The 18824-nt window shown below is 34.5% G+C and overlaps 1 protein-coding gene across 1 annotated transcript; it reads right to left on the bottom strand.

Moving 5' to 3' along the window:
• Positions 1-13652: 13652 nt before the first annotated feature.
• On the bottom strand, positions 13653-18620 carry CSN3 (casein kappa; the record flags this gene model as incomplete). The annotated part of the gene is made up of 2 exons (XM_079711147.1): positions 13653-14111; positions 18564-18620. The coding sequence occupies 2 exons, from the start codon at positions 18618-18620 to the stop codon at positions 13653-13655; spliced, it is 516 nt and encodes a 171-aa protein (XP_079567273.1).
• Between the last annotated feature and the right edge of the window lie 204 nt (positions 18621-18824).

The following is an 18824-nucleotide window of genomic DNA, read 5'->3' as shown; positions in this document are numbered from 1 at the left end:
TTTTTTACAGCACATTCCATACAACATCTTACTGGTCTCCCTGGTAATAGTACAGGACAGACAATTATTTAATGTCAAAATAGAACTCTAAAAGAAATGCTAACAAAACAAAAAGGGGGAGATGAAATGAAAAGCCCTAGAAATAGAATACACATGACCTTATTTACCCTTAATTTTCTGAATCATGGAGAAGACAACAATAGTGCAGCTGAAAGGCATTGGAAAAGAGTAAAAACACAAGAGCTTAGGCAGCCTGTATTTGTGTTAAATGAGAATACTAATACATGGGACCCAGCCGAAGTTCTTCAGTGGCGCCAGGGATATGCTTATGTCTCTACAGGAACAGAATCTTATTGGATACCTGCAAAGAAGATAAAGCTTCGAGATGGCTGCTAAACATCCATTTGATGTAACTGGAATGACGGATGAGTTTGAATGAATGGATCTCAAGAGGACGTCCATCTTGTTGCCATTAAATCAAAGCAAAAAAGCACCATTGTTAACATGGGGTCAAATAAAGAAATTTACAGGCACCACTGAAAACCTTGTTATTACACAAGGCAAACCACTTACTAATGTCTATCTCTTTGTGGCTATGTTGGTGATATTGTCAACACAGGTAATGGTTGTGGAGACTTCTGAAGTGAATTGTACTAATCATACTTATTGGGCTTATATTCCTAATCCTCCTCTTAATTTAGGGGTAACTTGGTGGGATGCCCCTGTTATTGTATATAAAAATGAGTCTGGATGGTTACCTGGTCCATTCAATAATAGAGGCCCCTGAAACCAGAGGAAGAAGGGAAAATAGTGGAAATTATACTGTTGGGGTCAATGGACCTGCAATTTGTATGGGAAAAGGAGATCATTGTCTTAAAATGAGTTATCAGGCATGGTCGAGTATTGTTAAGAATAATAGTCAGGGCTTTACTGGTGGTGCAGTGGTTGAGAATCTGCCTGCCAATGCAGGGGACATGGGTTCGAGCCCTGGTCTGGGAAGATCCCACATGTCACGGAGCAGCTAGCCCCGTGAGCCACAATTACTGAGCCTGCGCGTCTGGAGCCTGTGCTCCGCAACAAGAGGGGCCGCGATAATGAGAGGCCAGTGCACCGCGATGAGGAGTGGCCCCCACTTGCCGCAACTAGAGAAAGCCCTCGCACAGAAATGAAGACCCAACACAGCCATAAATAAATAAATAAAATTTTAAAAAAAGCAAAAGAAATCTGAATGAAGTATGGTCTTAAAAAAAAAGAATAATAGTCACCATCAAAGTTTGTATCTCTTAAGCACCTATAGTTTTGCCAATCATAGTTTTATTGATAATATTTCAGCACCATATATGCCTCCATGCCACGTGCCTATCATGGATAAACTTTCGGATTGGATCCATTGGACTCAATGTCGAGGTAAAATGGCTCGAGTACTTGTTAATTCTTCCTGGGTAAGCATCATAGATTGGAGCCCTATTGGCTCTGCTCGGGCTAAAAGAACCCTGAAAGATTTATTCTGGCATAAAACAAATTATACTATTTCTACCTATACCACTAATGATACCATAATATGGCATTCTGGAGGATTTTCTCCTCCAGGACCCCATTTAATTGGATATCTCATTCAGAGAGATTTGTGGAAACTTATGGCAGCTTTGAAGAAAATAAATGCTTGGGTAGGACAAATTACCAATAGGTCAGGAAATTTCAACCTGACTTTTCGTAAAAATGTTACTCACTACAGTCGTAGCTGTGTTAAGTTACCTTATGTGTTATTAAAGGGACTGGCTGAATGGAATGAAACTCAAGGTATTATAACCTGTATAAATTGCTCATTGTATACTTGTATAAACTCTAGTATAAACTTCAATATGTCAACAGAAAGTTTATATATCTTGTGGGCTCGCATAGGTCTCTGGCTTCCCGTCAATCTCGGTAGAGAATGGCAGGAATCCCTTCCAATGGCTATTTTACAACATTTAGCTTATGCTCTGAAAAGAACTAAAAGATTTGTAGGAATGCTGGTCACGGCAATCATAGGTATTATTGTAATAACTGTTACTGCCGCAGTGGCTGGAGTTGCTTTGCAACAATCCATTCAAACAGTTGATTATATAAATAATTGGCATAAAAATTCTGAGATGCTTTGGTCCTCTCAATGACAAATTGACTCTGAAATACATTCAGAAATTGCAGACTTGCAGCAAGCTGTTGTTATGTTAGGAGATCAGCTTGTGAATTTACAAAGACAAATGAAGCTGCGTTGTGACTGGAATCAAAGTTCCTTCTGTGTTACATCTGTTCCATACAACCAGTCTGCATTCCCCTGCGATAAGATAAAGAGACATTTATTACATCACAGGAACCTGATGAAAGGGATTGTAAAGTTACAGGGGGAGATTCAACAGATTTTTCAAAAAAGGTTACAACAATTAAACTCCCAAGAAGACTGGACAGAAATTATCCAAGGACTCAATAATTTAAATCCTATCCCTAAATTGCATGCTTTGTTTGGTTCTACTGTGGGGTTAATAATAATAATCATGTTATGTCTAATCTGTTTGATTGTAGTCCACCGAAGGTTGCAAGCCAGCCACAACCTAACATCTCAACAAGCTGCTGTGTTCTCCTTGATATTACATAAGCTGCAAAACAAAAAAGGGGGAAATGGAGGCACCACTGAGGGACCTGTGGGAAGTAGTCAGCCTTGAAAGCAGACTATGGACATGCCAGGCATGCCACCGTTGTTCGAAGGGACTGTGCCTACTTGTTCCTCTCACCAGGGCCAAGAGATCAGAAAGAATGTAAAATGAGACAAGCAAAGCTGTCTCTCCCCTGCACATGCAATGAGACAAGCAAAGCTGTCTCCCCCCTTGCACATGCAGGTTATTTTGGATGATTCTTGGCTTATGGGTTTTCTCCCAGGGAAGTTAACCTTGAAAAACAAAAAAGGGGGAAATGTAGAAGGGTAACTGAGGACATGCGAAAAGACGTGACCCAAGAGTCAGCTCACCTAACAAGCTGGGTGCGTGAGAAAGTTTCAGGACTGCAAGCAATACTGATTGCTCTGGGCACTGATCCACGCATGTCCTTGGTATAATTGGGAACATAAGAAAGTAAGGAGGTGCATTGCTTAGATGTTCAAGGACGACACAGCCTGTGAAAGAACCTTTTTGTTTTGGAAAAACTTAAATAAATACGCTATAGTGGGCTGAGGGCTTTGCTGTTTTGCCTGAGCAAGCTGCAGCTCTCTATCACTGTGCTTTAACACATACATCTCGTGTGTTGGACTCATTTTCGTCCCTGACTGAACAACTACAACAAATCAATGTGCTTAATAATCTTATTTTACTTTTTAAAAATTTAATGCATAATTATAGTTTCAAACAATTCTGGTAAATGATAAGACACAAACTTGTCTAAATAAGCTGAAAGTGTTAATGGAGGGTCACTGGAATATTTTACACAAAAGAAACATCCCATTCTCAGTTTCCAAATAACATATAAGTAATTTTTGATGACCTTAGTGAAACTACTCATGTGGTGCTTGTCTAGGCTGACCCCTTTGTGAGTTGCAGATTTACTGCCAAAATGTAAAATATAACTTACAATTTCCAGAGAGCATCTTTTTTCCCTCCCTTTTCTTCTTACCACAATTCTCATTTTTCCTTTGTTCATTGAAAACAGTGTCCCTCACTTGCATGCAAATAACTAAATTTCTCAAAGTTATTCTTTGACAATATTTTAACACTTTTTAGAGCTATATAATATTTATTCTGGCATTGGTTTTGGTCATATGAATTTATCAGTGCTAAAAAATATAAACTCCAGTCTAATTTTTCCTTTGGAAAATATGATTTCTTTTATGATCATTAGCTTCACAATGTGGTTTCAAAGAACACTATTGATGACAGTTAAAAATAATTGATGTGGGCTTCCCTAGTGGTGCAGTGGTTGAAAGTCCACCTGTCGATGCAGGGGACACGGGTTCGTGCCCCAGTCCGGGAGGATCCCACATGCTGCAGAGTGGCTGGGCCCGTGAGCCATGGCCACTGACCCTGCACATCCGGAGCCTGTGCTCCACAACGGGAAAGGCCACAACAGTGAGAGGCCCCCATACCACAAAGAAAAAAAAAAAAAAGAGAGAGAGAGAGAGAGACTTACAGTGCTGGTATTTTTTTTTTTTTTTAAATAAGGTTCTATCAATTACAACAGTAAATATGTTAGCCAGGAGCTTCTTGGAAGTCTTGTTCAAATAAATGAGAAATTATTTTATGAAATTGGTAAACTAAAGAGGTCATTTAACCATGTTGATCTTATCAATTTTCTTTTGTCAATGACTGCACCACCAGGGAAGCCCCCACTTTTTACTTATTGCAAAGGCCTATTTGAAGTTATGTTTAATGAATAGATTTTACTGAATTTTACATGTTTCAAAAGTTGCTTACCAATGGACAGATCATCCAAACAGAAAATTAATAAGGAAACACAAGCTTTAAATGATGCAATAGACCAGATAGATTTAATTGAGGTTAATAGGACATTCCATCCAAACACAGCAGATTACACTTTCTTCTCAGGGGCACACTGAACATTCTCCAGGATAGATCACATCTTGGGTCACAAATCAAGACTCAGTAAATTTAATAAAATTGAAATCATATCAAGCATCTTTTCTGACCACAATGCTATGAGATTAGAAATTAATTACAAGTAAAAAAAATGTAAAACACAAACACACGGAGGCTAAACAATGTATTACTAAATAACTAAGAGATCACTGAAGAAATCAAAGAGGAAATCAAAAATACCTAGAGACAAATGAAAATGAAAACACAATGACCGAAAACCTATGGGATGCAGCAAAAGCAGATCTAAGAGGGAAGTTTATAGCAATACAATCCTACCTCAAGAAACAACAAACATCTCAAATAAACAATCTAACCTTACACCTAAAGGAACTAGAGAAAGAAGAACAAACAAGACCCAAAGTTAACAGAAGGAAAGAAATCATAAATATCAGAGCAGAAATAAATGAAATAGAAACAAAGAAAACAATTGCAAAGATCAATAAAATTAAAAGCTGGTTCTTTGAGAAGATAAATAAAATTGATAAAACATTAGCCAGATTCATCAAGAAAAAGAGGGAGAGGACTCAAATCAATAAAATTAGAAATGAAAAAGGAGAAGTTACAACAGACACTGCAGAAATGCAAAGCATCCTAAGAGACTACTACAAGCAACTCTATGTCATATAAAATGGACAACCTGGAAGAAATGGAAAAATTCTTAGAAAGGTTTAACTTTCCAAGATTGAACCTGGAAGAAATAGAAAGATGAACAGACAAATCACAAGTAATAAAATTGAGACTGTGATTAAAAATCTTCCAACAAACAAAAGTCCAGGACCAGATGGCTTCACAGGTGAACTCTATCAGACATTTAGAGAGGAGCTAACACCCATCATTCTCAAACTCTTCCAAAAAATTGCAGAGGAAGAAAAACTCTCAAACTCATTCTATGAGGCCACCATCACCCTGATACCAAAACCAGACAAACATACTGCAAAAAAAGAAAATTAGAGACCAATATCACTGATGAATATAGATGCAAAACTCCTCAACAATATACTAGCAAACAGAATCCAACAACACATTCAAAGGATCGTACATCATGATCAAGTGGGATTTATCCCAGAGATGCAATGATTCTTCAATATATGCAAATCAATCAATGTGATATACCATATTAACAAACTGAAGAAGAAAAACCATATGATCATCTCAATAGAAGCAGAAAAAGCTTTCAAAAAAACTCAACACCCATTTATGATAAAAACTCTCCAGAAAGTGGGCATAGAGGGAACATACTTCAACATCATAAAGGCCATATATGACAAACCCACATCAAACATCATTCTCAATGGTGAAAACCTGAAAGCATTTCCTCTAAGATCAGGAACAAGACAAGGATGTCCACTTTCACCACTATTATTCAACATAGTTTTGGAAATCCTAGCCACGGCAACCAGAGAAGAAAAAGAAATAAAAGGAATACAACTTGGAAAAGAAGAATTAAAATTGTCACTCTTTGCAGATGACATGATACTATACATAGAAAATCCTAAATATACCACCAGAAAACTATTAGAACTAATCAGTGTACTTGGTAAAGTTGCAGGATACAAAATTAATGCCCAGAACTCTCTTGCTTTCCTATACACTAATGATGAAAAATCTGAAAGTGAAATTAAGGAAACACTCCCATTTACCATTTCAACAAAAAGAATAGCATACTTAGGAATAAACCTACCTAGGAAGACAAAAGACCTGTATGCAGAAAAGTATAAGACACTGATGAAAGAAATTAAAGATGATACAAAAGAGGGAGAGATATACCATGGTCTTGGATTGGAAGAACCAATATTCTGAAAATGACTCTACTACCCAAAGCAATCTACACATTCAGTGCAATCCTAATCAAGTTACCAATGGCATATTTTTACAGAGCTAGAACAAAAAAATCTTAAAATTTGTATGGAGGCGCAAAAGACTCCGAATAGCCAAAGCAGTCTTGAGGGAAAAAAAACTGAGTTGGAGGAATGAGACTCCCTGACTTCAGACTATACTACAAAACTACAGTAATCCAGATAATATGGTACTGGCACCAAAACAGAAATATAAATCAATGGAACAGGATAGAAAGCCCAGAAATAAACCCACACACCTATGGTCAACTAATCTATGACAAAGGAGGCAAGGATATACAATGGAGAAAAGACAGTCTCGTCAATAAGTGGTGCTAGGAAAACTGGACAGCTACATGTAAAAGAATGAAATTAGAACACTCCCTAACACCATACACAAAAATAAACTCAATATGGATTAAAGACCTAAATGTAAGAGCAGACATTATAAAACTCTTGGAGGAAAACATAGGAAGAACACTCTGTGACATAAATCACAGCAAGATCTTTTAGGATCCACCTCCTAGAGTAATGGAAATAAAAACAAAAATAAACAAACGGGACCAAATGAAACTTAAAACCTTTTGTACAGCAAAGGAAACTACAAACAAGACGAAAAGACAACCCTCAGAATGTGAGAAAATATTTGCAAATGAAGCAACTGACAGAGGATTAATCTCCAAAATTTACAAGCAGCACATGGAGCTCAATTTAAAAAAAAAAAAAAAAAAAACCCAATCCAAAAATGGGCAGAAGACCTAAATAGACATTTCTCCAAAGAAGATATACAGATTGCCAACAAACACATGAAAGAATGCTCAGCATCATTAATTATTAGGGAAATGCAAATCAAAACTACAATGAGATATCATCTCATACTGGTCAGAATGGCCATCATCCAAAAATCTACAAAGAATAAATGCTGGAGAGGCTGTGGAGAAAAGGGAACCCTCTTGCACTGTTGATGGGAATGTAAATTGATACAGCCACTATGGAGAACAGTATGGAGGTTCCTTAAAAAACAAAAATAGAACTACCATATGACCCAGCAGTCCTACTACTGGGCATATACCCTGAGGAAACCATAATTCAAAAAGAGTCATGTACCACAATGTTCATTGTAGCTCTATTTACAATAGCCAAGACATGGAAGCCACCTAAGTGTCCATTTACAGGTGAATGGATAAAGAAGATGTGGCACATATATAGAATGGAATATTACTCAGCCATGAAAAGAAACAAAACTGAGTTATTTGTAGTGAGGTGGATGGACCTAGAGTGTTTCCTTCAGAGTGAAGTAAGTCAAAAAGAGAAAAACAAATACAGTATGCTAACACATATATATGGAATCTAAAAAAAGAAAAAAAAAAGTTCTGAAGAACATAGGGGCGAGACAGGAAAAAAGACCCAGACATAGAGGGTGGACTTGAGGACATGCAGAGGCAGAATGGTAAACTGGGACGAAGTGAGAGTGGCATGGACTTATATGTACTACCAAATGTAAAATAGATAGCTAGTGGGAAGCAGCAACAGAGCACAAGGAGATCAACTCAGTGTTTTGTGACCACCTAGGTGGGATAGAGAGGATGGGAGGTAGACGCAAGAGGGAGGAGATATGGTGATATATGTATATGTATAGCTGATTCACTTTGTTATAATGCAGAAACTAACACACCATTGTAAAGCAATTATACTCCAATAAACATGTTAAAAAAAGAAAAAAAGAATACACTCGATCTTTCAGGTCCCTTTGTGTTCTGTCTCATTTATTACATTTATAACCTTTATTCTAATAATATAGGCATCTGGCCATTACTCCATTTATCACATTAGGAAGATTAGTAAGAGGACAGGCCATCATTTCCTTTTTCTAAATAGTGTGGTAGAGTTAAGATAACATAATATTGATACAGCAATTTGGTTATCGCTCTGTTGGCATTCACTTTCCTTCCTTGAAAACTGAGATTAAGTTATAAAAAAAGCATTCTATATTTATACCTTTATATTGTTGTGATTGGTATGATTTTCAGTAATTTTCTTGTGTTTTAAATTGGCCTTTGGTAATTTGGTTTATGATCAATAATAAACTGCTAAGGTCAACATTTTTTTTCCTGGATTTTGGTAAGGAACGTCTAGATTATTTAATCCTATTAAATGGGTATTTCAGTTTCCATTATTAACAACGCTTTTATTCCTTTACTTACTCATTTGTTTAGCAAATATTTATTTAGCTCTTATAATGTATTGGGCCTTACTTTGGAGAGACAGTGGTGGGAGAACATAGTTCCTGTGCTCATAGGGCTTACATACCAGCAGGAGAGGTGGACAGGGAGGTATAACAAATGGGAAAGGAACAGGTAGGGGGAAGGATGCTGTGGTAGCACATGAGTCGAGCACTTGATCTTGGAAGTTAAGGAAAGTTTTTCTTAAAGATGTGATATCTAAGCCAAGGAGTCAAATTTTGGTTACATGATAGGAACTACCCAAAGGATTTGAGTAGCTTCAGAAAAGTGCTGGTGTTGATATTAATACAGCTAGGGTCATCTGGAGAGTTTCTGAGTCACTGGTGTGAATGGTATGAGGATCTAATGGGGAGAGAAGAAGTAGGAAGGTAGTATTAGTAAGATCATGAAAATTGGCCTTGTCTTGTGGACAGTGAATGTTCTTTATGGATAAGGAAATAAAAATGTATTGACTGTCCAGTGAAAGTAGGGTACCATAATGAATGTCTTAGGCTAAAAGTTGTCTGTCCAAGTAGTAAGATAACAAAGGCTGGTGTACTGAATTGCTAGAGTTCAAAACAAAACTCTACCATTTAGTGGCTTTTTTAGATTTAATTTTTAAAATTTTTTTTCATTTTATTTTATTTATTTATTTTTAACATCTTTATTGGAGTATACATCTTTATTATCTTTATTGGAGTATTATTGCTTTACAGTGGTGTGTTATTTTCTGCTTTATAACAAAGTGAATCAGCTATACATATACATATATCCCCATATCTCCTCCCACTCCCTCTTGTGTTTCCCTCCCACCCTCTCTATCCCAACCCTCTAGGTGGTCACAAAGCACTGAGCTGATCTCCCTGTGCTATGTGGCTGCTTCCCACTAGCTATCTATTTTACATCTGGTAGTACATATATGTAGTGGTTTTTTGTTCTTGGGTAAATTAATCTCTCTGAGCCTCGGTTTCCTTGTTTATATATGAACATAATAATAGTGCCTCTCTAAGGGAGTACTATGTGAAATAAATAAAGTAAAACCTGTAAAATACTTGATACAGAGCCTAACATGTATATCAATAAATAAAAAAATATTATTTTCCACGTTATTTGTTACCCAGGGTCACACAGTTAAGCAATTTTGAGCTACACCTTTAATTCAGTTCTATCTAAATCTAAGGCCTATAAATTTTCACTGCCTTATGTTTAACTACTTTAAAGTTGTGTTCACATATACAAAATGAGGATTAATAAGAAATTGTTTTAAGAGGTTATTGGTGAAGATTAAGAGGTTTATATGTGTGAAAGCTCTTTATACATTTTAAAGTGCTAAACAAATGTTTATTATATAACTTATCACTGCATTTGTGGAAGATCTGAGAACTTTCAGATAAGGCTGTGCTACAAGACTGAATAATAAGATGTTTATCTAATCTCATTAGTCTGTGAGATCCTAGACGTGGGGAGGAAACATGCTGTATTCACATAGTGGGCATTTGGCAAATAATTGAAAAATGAATGACTATGCGTAAATCTCCAGATCCCATTTGTTTTCTGTACTAAAGGTATAATTTCTCATATAAACTGCCTTCACATGAATGCACCCTTTTCATCTGAAAGTAATTTATCCAAATCCCAAATAACTAACTCACCAATGTATTTTCTTAACATGTAAATAGTAGTTGACGGATTTACTATGCCATATTACTTACATAGTATACTCTGGTTAATCCAATTGGTACAAAAGATCAGATAATGTCATATCAGGGAGGTAAGTGTTTTATTTAAAATCCTACTTTTAACAACTCTTTTTATCAATGTTATTTTAGTTAGACATATTATTGTATTAATATGAGCCAATATTAATACTTAAGAATATTTTTCCTGTTTCACGGTATTTTGTTTCATATTTTATTTCACCACCCAGTGTGGCAATGCTTTTATAGTAGTGTTCACAATATTAAAAACATGGATTTTAAAGCAAAATTATCTGTGTTCAATTCCAGTTCCACTTGGGGAAAATTACTTCAATTTTCTTTCATAATAATAATAGTAACAATAATAATAATATGTAGTCCATGAGTACATATTAAAAGATTGAATATATATGAGCAAAGAGAAAATTGGCCTATGGTCTATAATATATAACTGTTGATTGCTTATTATTATTGTTGTTTTGTATCCCATAATAATTCTTATAGTACTTTGAGATAAATGTTTTATTAATTAATGAAATAAATTCTATTTCTTCCATCCTTTAACTTCATTTTTCCAGAAATTAGTAATATTATTAATGGTCATAGCAAATGAAGCCCAGCCATGCCATGTTCCTGAACCGGCCTCTCTTCCAGACTCTAGCATTTGAGTGAGAGAGAAGGTAAAGTTTTGTAAACTACTCCTAACAATAGAACATCTATTGAGGGTTTCAGTAAAAGAGTGACAGTAAGCCCTTTGTACGGGTTGAGTGATTTGTATTTTTCCTAGCATGATGTGTTAAATATGGAGCAAGCACATACATGACCCACTCATTTTCCTTGCAATGTTACTTTAAGGGAAAAACTGTCATATTTTTGGACTTTGAGTATTCACCAATTTTTGTAGACTGGAAGACCTCAATCCCATAAGCTTCCTGGTGTGTGTGTGTGTGTGTGTGTGTGTGTGTTTGTGTGTGTGTGTATGAATGTGAGTTTGACAGGTGTGAGACTATAGCATCAAGTCTGGAGGAAACTGGTTCATGCAGGTCAGGAGTCAACTCCTGTTTATTTTGCCATATATCTATCTGTGTTTGTAGTTGTGGTCATCTGTAACCTCTTTGTATCTGGAATTTGCTCTTGGGAATGATATAGACTAAAATTTGCATTACATTTGGACACCTAAATTTAATGCTAACTCTAGAGTTTTCATGGCTCCCAAGAGTCACTTTGTGGTCTTCTGGAGTTGAACACTATAGCTTAGTTCTTCTCTGGTCCCAATGACTTAGCCATAAATTTCGATGTTGCAGTGTCATCCTGCAGAAGATGTTTTTAATCAGTGTTAAACCATGGACCATTTTGAAAATCAGATGAAATTGTGAACTTTGCCTCCAATTAAATGTGTGTACTCAAACTTACACTAAATTTATCTTGGAATTTCAAAGTTTCAAATATCCCTGAGGTGTATTCACAGACTATTTCAAATTAAGAGATCCATTGCATTCAATTGGCTTTATTATGCAGGAATCAAAAAATTAAATGTGGTATGGATGTAAAATGTAAGGGAAGAAGATACAGGAGCCGAATCTGTGAAAATCATATTCTCTCTTCACTGAAGGCAGACAACTGGCTAAAGGAGAGTGTGAAGTAGTCATTTGGTTTCAGAAAGACCTATAAAAATGACAGTTTAGGAATTTAGTTCATAATGTGCTAACAGTTCTCATGATATGTAGACTTTTATTTAGCTTCCATGATTTGCCTAATGTCTGTATCAAGGAATCTATCACATTAAATATCTAAATTTAAATATTTAAATTCAACATATAGCAAACTGAAATAATTGTCTTCACCTGATATTTACAGAAAGACGCACTCCTATACATTCTTTTTTATAAGTGATACTATACAGTGATTTTAACTTTGAAATCTAGGTTCATGAGCTTTGAACAAATGTAACTACTGAGATAATGATTATTCTGTTAAAAACAATCATGTAATAATGTATTTTAAATCAATAAAATGGACAATTGCATACTCAATTACTTGTTTTCATGTTGTCTCCATTAATTTTCTCCCTTTGTTTTCAAAAATTTAATGGGTCAAAGATGTATTAACTTATGTTTTTTTTTTTTCTTACCAGAGGTCCTATTAAACATAACTCAGTAATAAAATTTACACATATGCTGATCTTGGGAAATTATAGTTTGTTTTCTGGGGTTTTTTTTGTTTTGTTTTTTTGTTTTTGTTTTTTGCAAATTAGCCCATATGGAAATAGGCAACATACTAATTAAGCCTTACTATCTGAAATCAAGCAGGTTTGATTTGGTTCCCAGTTTTGAACTTTCTAGCTGTAGTAACTTGCATCTATAGGCTTTTTTTTTTTTTCATTTGTGAATTCAGGATGGTAATATAATCCATTCCACATGGCTGCTACAGGAATAAACTGAGATAGTTATGTAGTTTTGATAATTTAGTAAGGACTTGAGATGTTAGTTGAAAATAAATTTTAGTATTTACTAATTTTACTTTATCTTTTCTAAAGCATTACAGTTCATGGATTGATCACTTTTTACAACTCATTCACAATATGCTTTCTCACCTGAATCTCATAGCAACCAAAATTATGAGAAACTGAAAGTTCATTGAGAGTAATGACTTGCCTAAGATCACACAATGGAAGAAGCAGCCTTCTCTGATTTAATGCTGTTACCACTATGTCACACTGAGTTGTATTTTAAATCAAAAAGCTACATGGGAAGCCTTTCATTTCCTTTCAATCTATTCATACCAAAATTAGAGTGCAAGAACACTGTTGAATGCAAGAACACTGTTATACAATTAAAATGTATTTAAACTCATATCCTATGTACATTGTTCTAAGAAGTTGTATTTTTTGAGATAAGAAAAATCATGAGTTTAATATTGTCTTTTACTCCACTGGCTTTGTCTGTGAACAGGAATAAAATAAAACAAATAGATTCTAGGAGTGTTCCAGGTGTTGAAAAAAGTTTGATAAAAAGTTCCCAATTTTTCTTCATTTTGTAAAATATGATTATTTTTCATTTCTTGTTGGAAAAGAATCTAGTATATCATTGCTAAGGCACCACCAAATTAAAGTTATAATTAGCCCATTTTGCCTGCTCCCATAACAGATTTAATTTATCCATCTATACTATTTTAGATTTTATGATTGTTTTGATAAATCCATGAATCTTGTCTATTATTCATTTTGTCTTTTGCTCATTTACCTGTGTTGTCTTCTTTGATGTTTCCTTAGAATTTTTAGACCACAGGTGAAGTAACTTGGACTGTGGTGGTCTCAGGTGTACTCATGATGAATTCTGAGGAAGCTTCTGGAGTAAGTACATTGTTCACTATTGGTTCAGTGGTAGGTATAAGTGTAGGCTCAACAGTAGCAATGGTATTGATGATAGGGATGACTGTTTTATCCTGAGTTTTCTTTGGTGGAATGGCAATAAATGATGGACGTGGGTGTGGATGATGTGCCACAGTAGGTGGGTGGATATTTGGCAGGAATTGCCATTGAGGAATTTGGGCATGTGGTCTAAATGCAACTGGCTTTGCATAATATGGGTAACGCATAAATTGGTTATTAATTAGTGCAGCTGGTCTGTGATGGTAGTAATTGAGTCCATAACTAGGATACCTACTCAGCACATAATGAATTGGGATATATTTTACTGTTTTTTCATTGAGCAATCTTTCATCATTCTCACAGGGCTGCAAAAAGAATAAATTATGCAGAATAGTATTATTGTAGGCTAGAATGAAGAGATGTCTTAAATCAGAATTTTTTGAAATACAATGTTACAGTATTTGATGTTAAGTAAGTACAACGTTGGACATAGTGAACCCAGCAATCATATTATTTTACGAGATATGGATTTGTACACTTCCCTTCCACTTCTTGATTTTCAACACACGTTAAAAATAATATTAGTTTCAAAAAAATTAGATGAGCTAATCCATAATGTAAATCACATTGACCAGAGCTTGGCATACACAAAAAGTGCTCAGTAAATGCTGTGCATTATAAGTACCACAGCTAGACCAGTCTCATAGAGTGCTTTGATATACAGTATACAAACATACTACACACAGAAAAAATATGTATATATTTTTCCTTATACGTGTATATATACATTCTCACCACATGTTTGTAATTTTTTTTTTTATCTTGGGATTAGGTTGAGGGCACATTTTTTTCTAAACTAATCAGCCACTATGGAGAACAGTATGGAGGTTCCTTTAAAAACTACAAATAGAACTACCATATGACCCAGCAATCCCACTACTGGCATATACCCTGAGAAAACCATAATTCAAAAAGAGACATGTAACAAAATGTTCATTGCAGCTCTATTTACAATAGCCCGAAGATGGAAACAACCTAAGTGTCCATCAACAGATAAATGGATAAAGAAGATGTGGCACATATATACAATGGAATATTACTCAGCCATAAAAAGAAACAAAATTGAGCTATTTGTAATGAGGTGGATAGACCTAGCGTCTGTCATACAGAGTGAAGTAAGTCAGAAAGAGAAAGACAAATACCGTATGCTAACACATATATATGGAATTTAAGAAAAAAAAAATGTCATGAAGAACCTAGGGGTAAAACAGGAATAAAGACACAGACCTACTTGAGAATGGACTTGGGGATATGTGGAGGGGGAAGGGTAAGCTGTGACAAAGTGAGAGAGAGGCATGGACATATATACACTACCAAGCGTAAGGTAGATAGCTAGTGGGAAGCAGCCGCATAGCACAAGGAGATCAGCTCGGTGTTTTATGACCGCCTGGAGCGGTGGGATGGGAAGGGTGGGAGGGAGGGAGACGCGGGAGGGAGGGGATATGGGAACGGATGTGTGTGTGTGGCTGATTCACTTTGTTATAAAGCAGAAACTAATAAAAAATATTCAACCATGCAAAAAAAACCAAATACATCATTAGATCTTTCCATATAAATAGAAACAAATCAACAAAATTACACTGCAAAGCAAGCCTTTCTCATGAAGGGAGACCTATTCATTCAAACAGATTGGGGAAACAAAAGGTAGAAGTAAATATAAATGTATGAGAAGTATTCAAAGAAGGGTCAGAGAGGGATCTTTCCCCAAGTCTTAAAAAGTAGACAGGAGAAATATTAAACTTTGCTTTAGCTTTCATTTTTTCCCACTATTAAATTCTGAGAGGGTTTTCTCATATTGCTAAATACACATGAAAATCAAAAGACATGACTTGGCCTACAAAATGATACTGAGATTTTCAGATAAACATTGAGGTTGATTCATATGATTGGTTGTTGAAGTGATGTTTTTTACAAGGATTATTAGATTATTTCATGGAGTTTAAATATTTACTTAGTGTTTAGACAGAGGCATTTTAATATCATTAAACTTTACATAATATTATACTTTGGAGTACATATCTCTACTGGAAACATTTAAACTTACTGTTGATTGTTCCTGGTTTTGCCCCTCTGCACTCTGGTGAGATTCAGAGAAAGAATGAGAAATAAGAAGTTAAAAAAAAGCAAGACAGAATCTAGATTTTCTTGTGGTTTTAAAAATATCTTTTATATCAAAGAAAAACCTTTTTTTGTTTTTATTTTGGTATTGTAAAATATTATAAAGCACTTTCCATGGTTATCTAACCATAGTCTTTGAACCACACAAGAAGTGACAGAAATATACTAACTAAAATAGTAATAATGAGCTCCATGGTTAAGTTGTCTTTAAAAATCACTGTTTAGGGAGAAAAATAAGGTTGAAAAGAATATGATCATTTGACCCCAAAAAATATAATACATGATATTTGCTTAAATGAAGAACATGAACAACCTATATTCAGTTTGTATTGAATATACATTGTTAAAAATAAGAGGAGCATTGAGCATATTTTTCCTTTTTTGTTCCCCTACTAAGATGATTTATGAGGTTTTCTTGATTAAAAAAATCTAGCAAAACATCAGTATATAAGTGTTGTATAAATAATACCTTTTAAAAAATCAATTTTTGTGTATTTATAGTGTTTTTCTTAATTCTGGATTACAACATTCATAGGAAATCAGGAGTTAGCAATTTTATGAAGCTTTAAAACTCACAAAAGTTTTATAAACTTTTGAGTGAGTTCATAATGGTAAATATTTTAAAAATGACAGCTCTAGTTTAAGACTTCACACATATCACTTGGATATAGAAGACTCTACAAATCTTTTGGAAGTTGTAGGTATAGGAAATCAGAGATTAGAAAAAAAATACTGGTGTGTAATAAGAGACAGAGACTTATTTTTCTCTAAATTTATTAAATCACTAGTTTAAAATTTAGAAAGTTATATAAATATTGAAAGTTTGCCCACACTCAAAAATCCTGATAATGTAGACATTTAAATGTAATACCAATCTATATGTATTATGTATTCCTGGTATATGTTCATTTTAGTATCCTGTATCTTACTTCTTTTAAAAGAGTGTGATCTCTCATAGCATTTTTCCATTATATCATAGTTTTCATGCTTACATATTCATAGTTGAAATATAAATAATCAATGATTATGTCATGAAATGTTTGTTCTTTATTGTTAACTATTAAAGCTTTTTTTCCAAAACCTGTTTTATTATAAATAGAGAGCTTAATAACCTCTGGATATCAGTGGCCTTTTAAATAGTTTTAATTGATTTCTTAAGACAGTTTTTCAAAAATGTGATTTTGGGGGGGAAATTCTTCGATAGAAATTATTAAACTGCTATATAGAAAATTTATGCCAACTTATAATGCCACCAGTAGGATATAAGATTGTGCAGTTCATCTCAAAATTGCTAGTAATAAATTGTATCTTAACTATTTTTATTTTCGAGAGAAGGAATAAATTTAGCACATAAAAGAAGCTACCATATTGCTGTTTTAATTTGTATAATTTTGACTGCCCATAAGATTGGAAGCTAAAATCTATAAACTTTCACTATTCTTTTGAATTATTTCTTCATGTCTGTGGGGCTTGTAGCTTTGAGAAAACCAGAAGGAGTATTTGCAGGCTAGAGCAGACTCAAGTAGCTCAAGAAGAGTTTGCTATAGGTCAGGCAGTGGTGGATCACTTTCTGATTTAAAATTTAGTCCTTTTCACTCAAAGAGAAAATCCAAGTTCTAAATATGCAGGTGGCCACAATAAAATCAAATTTCAGAGAATAAATGAAAGAAAATAAATGTGAAAGTCATAGTAATTCAAATATTTAAAAAGTTTGACTCCAAGAATTTACTTAATAAAATTATTTGAGATATTAACTTAAAAGCAAATCTAAATTTAATAATAAATGAATTATGAAACAAGGACTAGCATCCTCCCATATTTTACAATCTAAGAGGAGGTCATAAAACATGAGATGTTTGCTTTCCTGTACTTGCTATTGGCAAATAAGTGCCTGGGATCCCCAAATGAACATGAAAATAAAGCAGAGCAATAGGCAAAAGAGTAAGGAAAACAAGTCGAAAATATTAAAAGAAAAAAATATTCCAAACATTTTTCTTGTTCCAATACCTTTAATACACAGCATGTAATTCAAGAAAATACCTGAAAATCATAGAGTTGTTTATGGATACAAGCCCTGAGAAGGAGTCTCAATTGACATAATGGGAAGATTATAACAAAAGTTACAATATGTTTGAATGTTAAAAGTACCTGTCAAGTTATTTGAAATTGGTAAAAAAGCTTAAATGAGCTCCTAATCTTTTAAGAATTTAGTCCCTTAAGAGATTGGAGTCAGCACGAGATGGGAATTTAATTAAAAACATTCCTCATCCTGGTCTATGATTTCTGTATTTATTTTTTGTGAATTTTTAGAGCACATTATAATTTAAAAATATTTTCAGTACTGTTTTTTTCCCCCAAAATGTATTTTCTCTATCATATGAGAATTTTAAAGGTTTTCTATACATGATAAAGTATGATTTCTTGATTCCTGGAAACCAGAAGTATATTCAGAAGAACATGACTTTAATTTTATAAGAGAAATAAATGTAAAAATACATTATTATTAGGAAAATATAGTTAGTATGCAGCTGTTTTGTTCCATAAAATTATAACTGTATTTAGAAATTTACATAATTAGAGACCTTAAATAAATTTTTTAAAAAGTTTTGATACAAATTGATAAGATGAAATTAACTCACCAAAAAAGGCAGGGTTAATGCCAGGATAGTCACAACTAGGAAAAAACTCTTCATCATTGCACCTAAAAATAAAAATTAAAAACATACATTAGGGTTTCCCTGGTGGCGCAGTGGTTGAGAGTCTGCCTGCCGATGCAGGGGACATGGGTTCATGTCCCGGTCTGGGAAGATCCCACATGCCACGGAGCAGTTGGCCCCGTGAGCCATGGCCGCTGAGCCTGCGTGTCCGGAGCCTGTGCTCTGCAACGGGAGAGGCCACAA

The sequence above is a fragment of the Hyperoodon ampullatus genome (genome assembly GCF_949752795.1).
Source record: "Hyperoodon ampullatus genome assembly, chromosome: 1".
In the NCBI taxonomy this organism is placed as follows: Eukaryota; Metazoa; Chordata; class Mammalia; order Artiodactyla; family Ziphiidae; genus Hyperoodon; species Hyperoodon ampullatus.
This window is presented reverse-complemented; position numbering and strand designations above follow the sequence as displayed.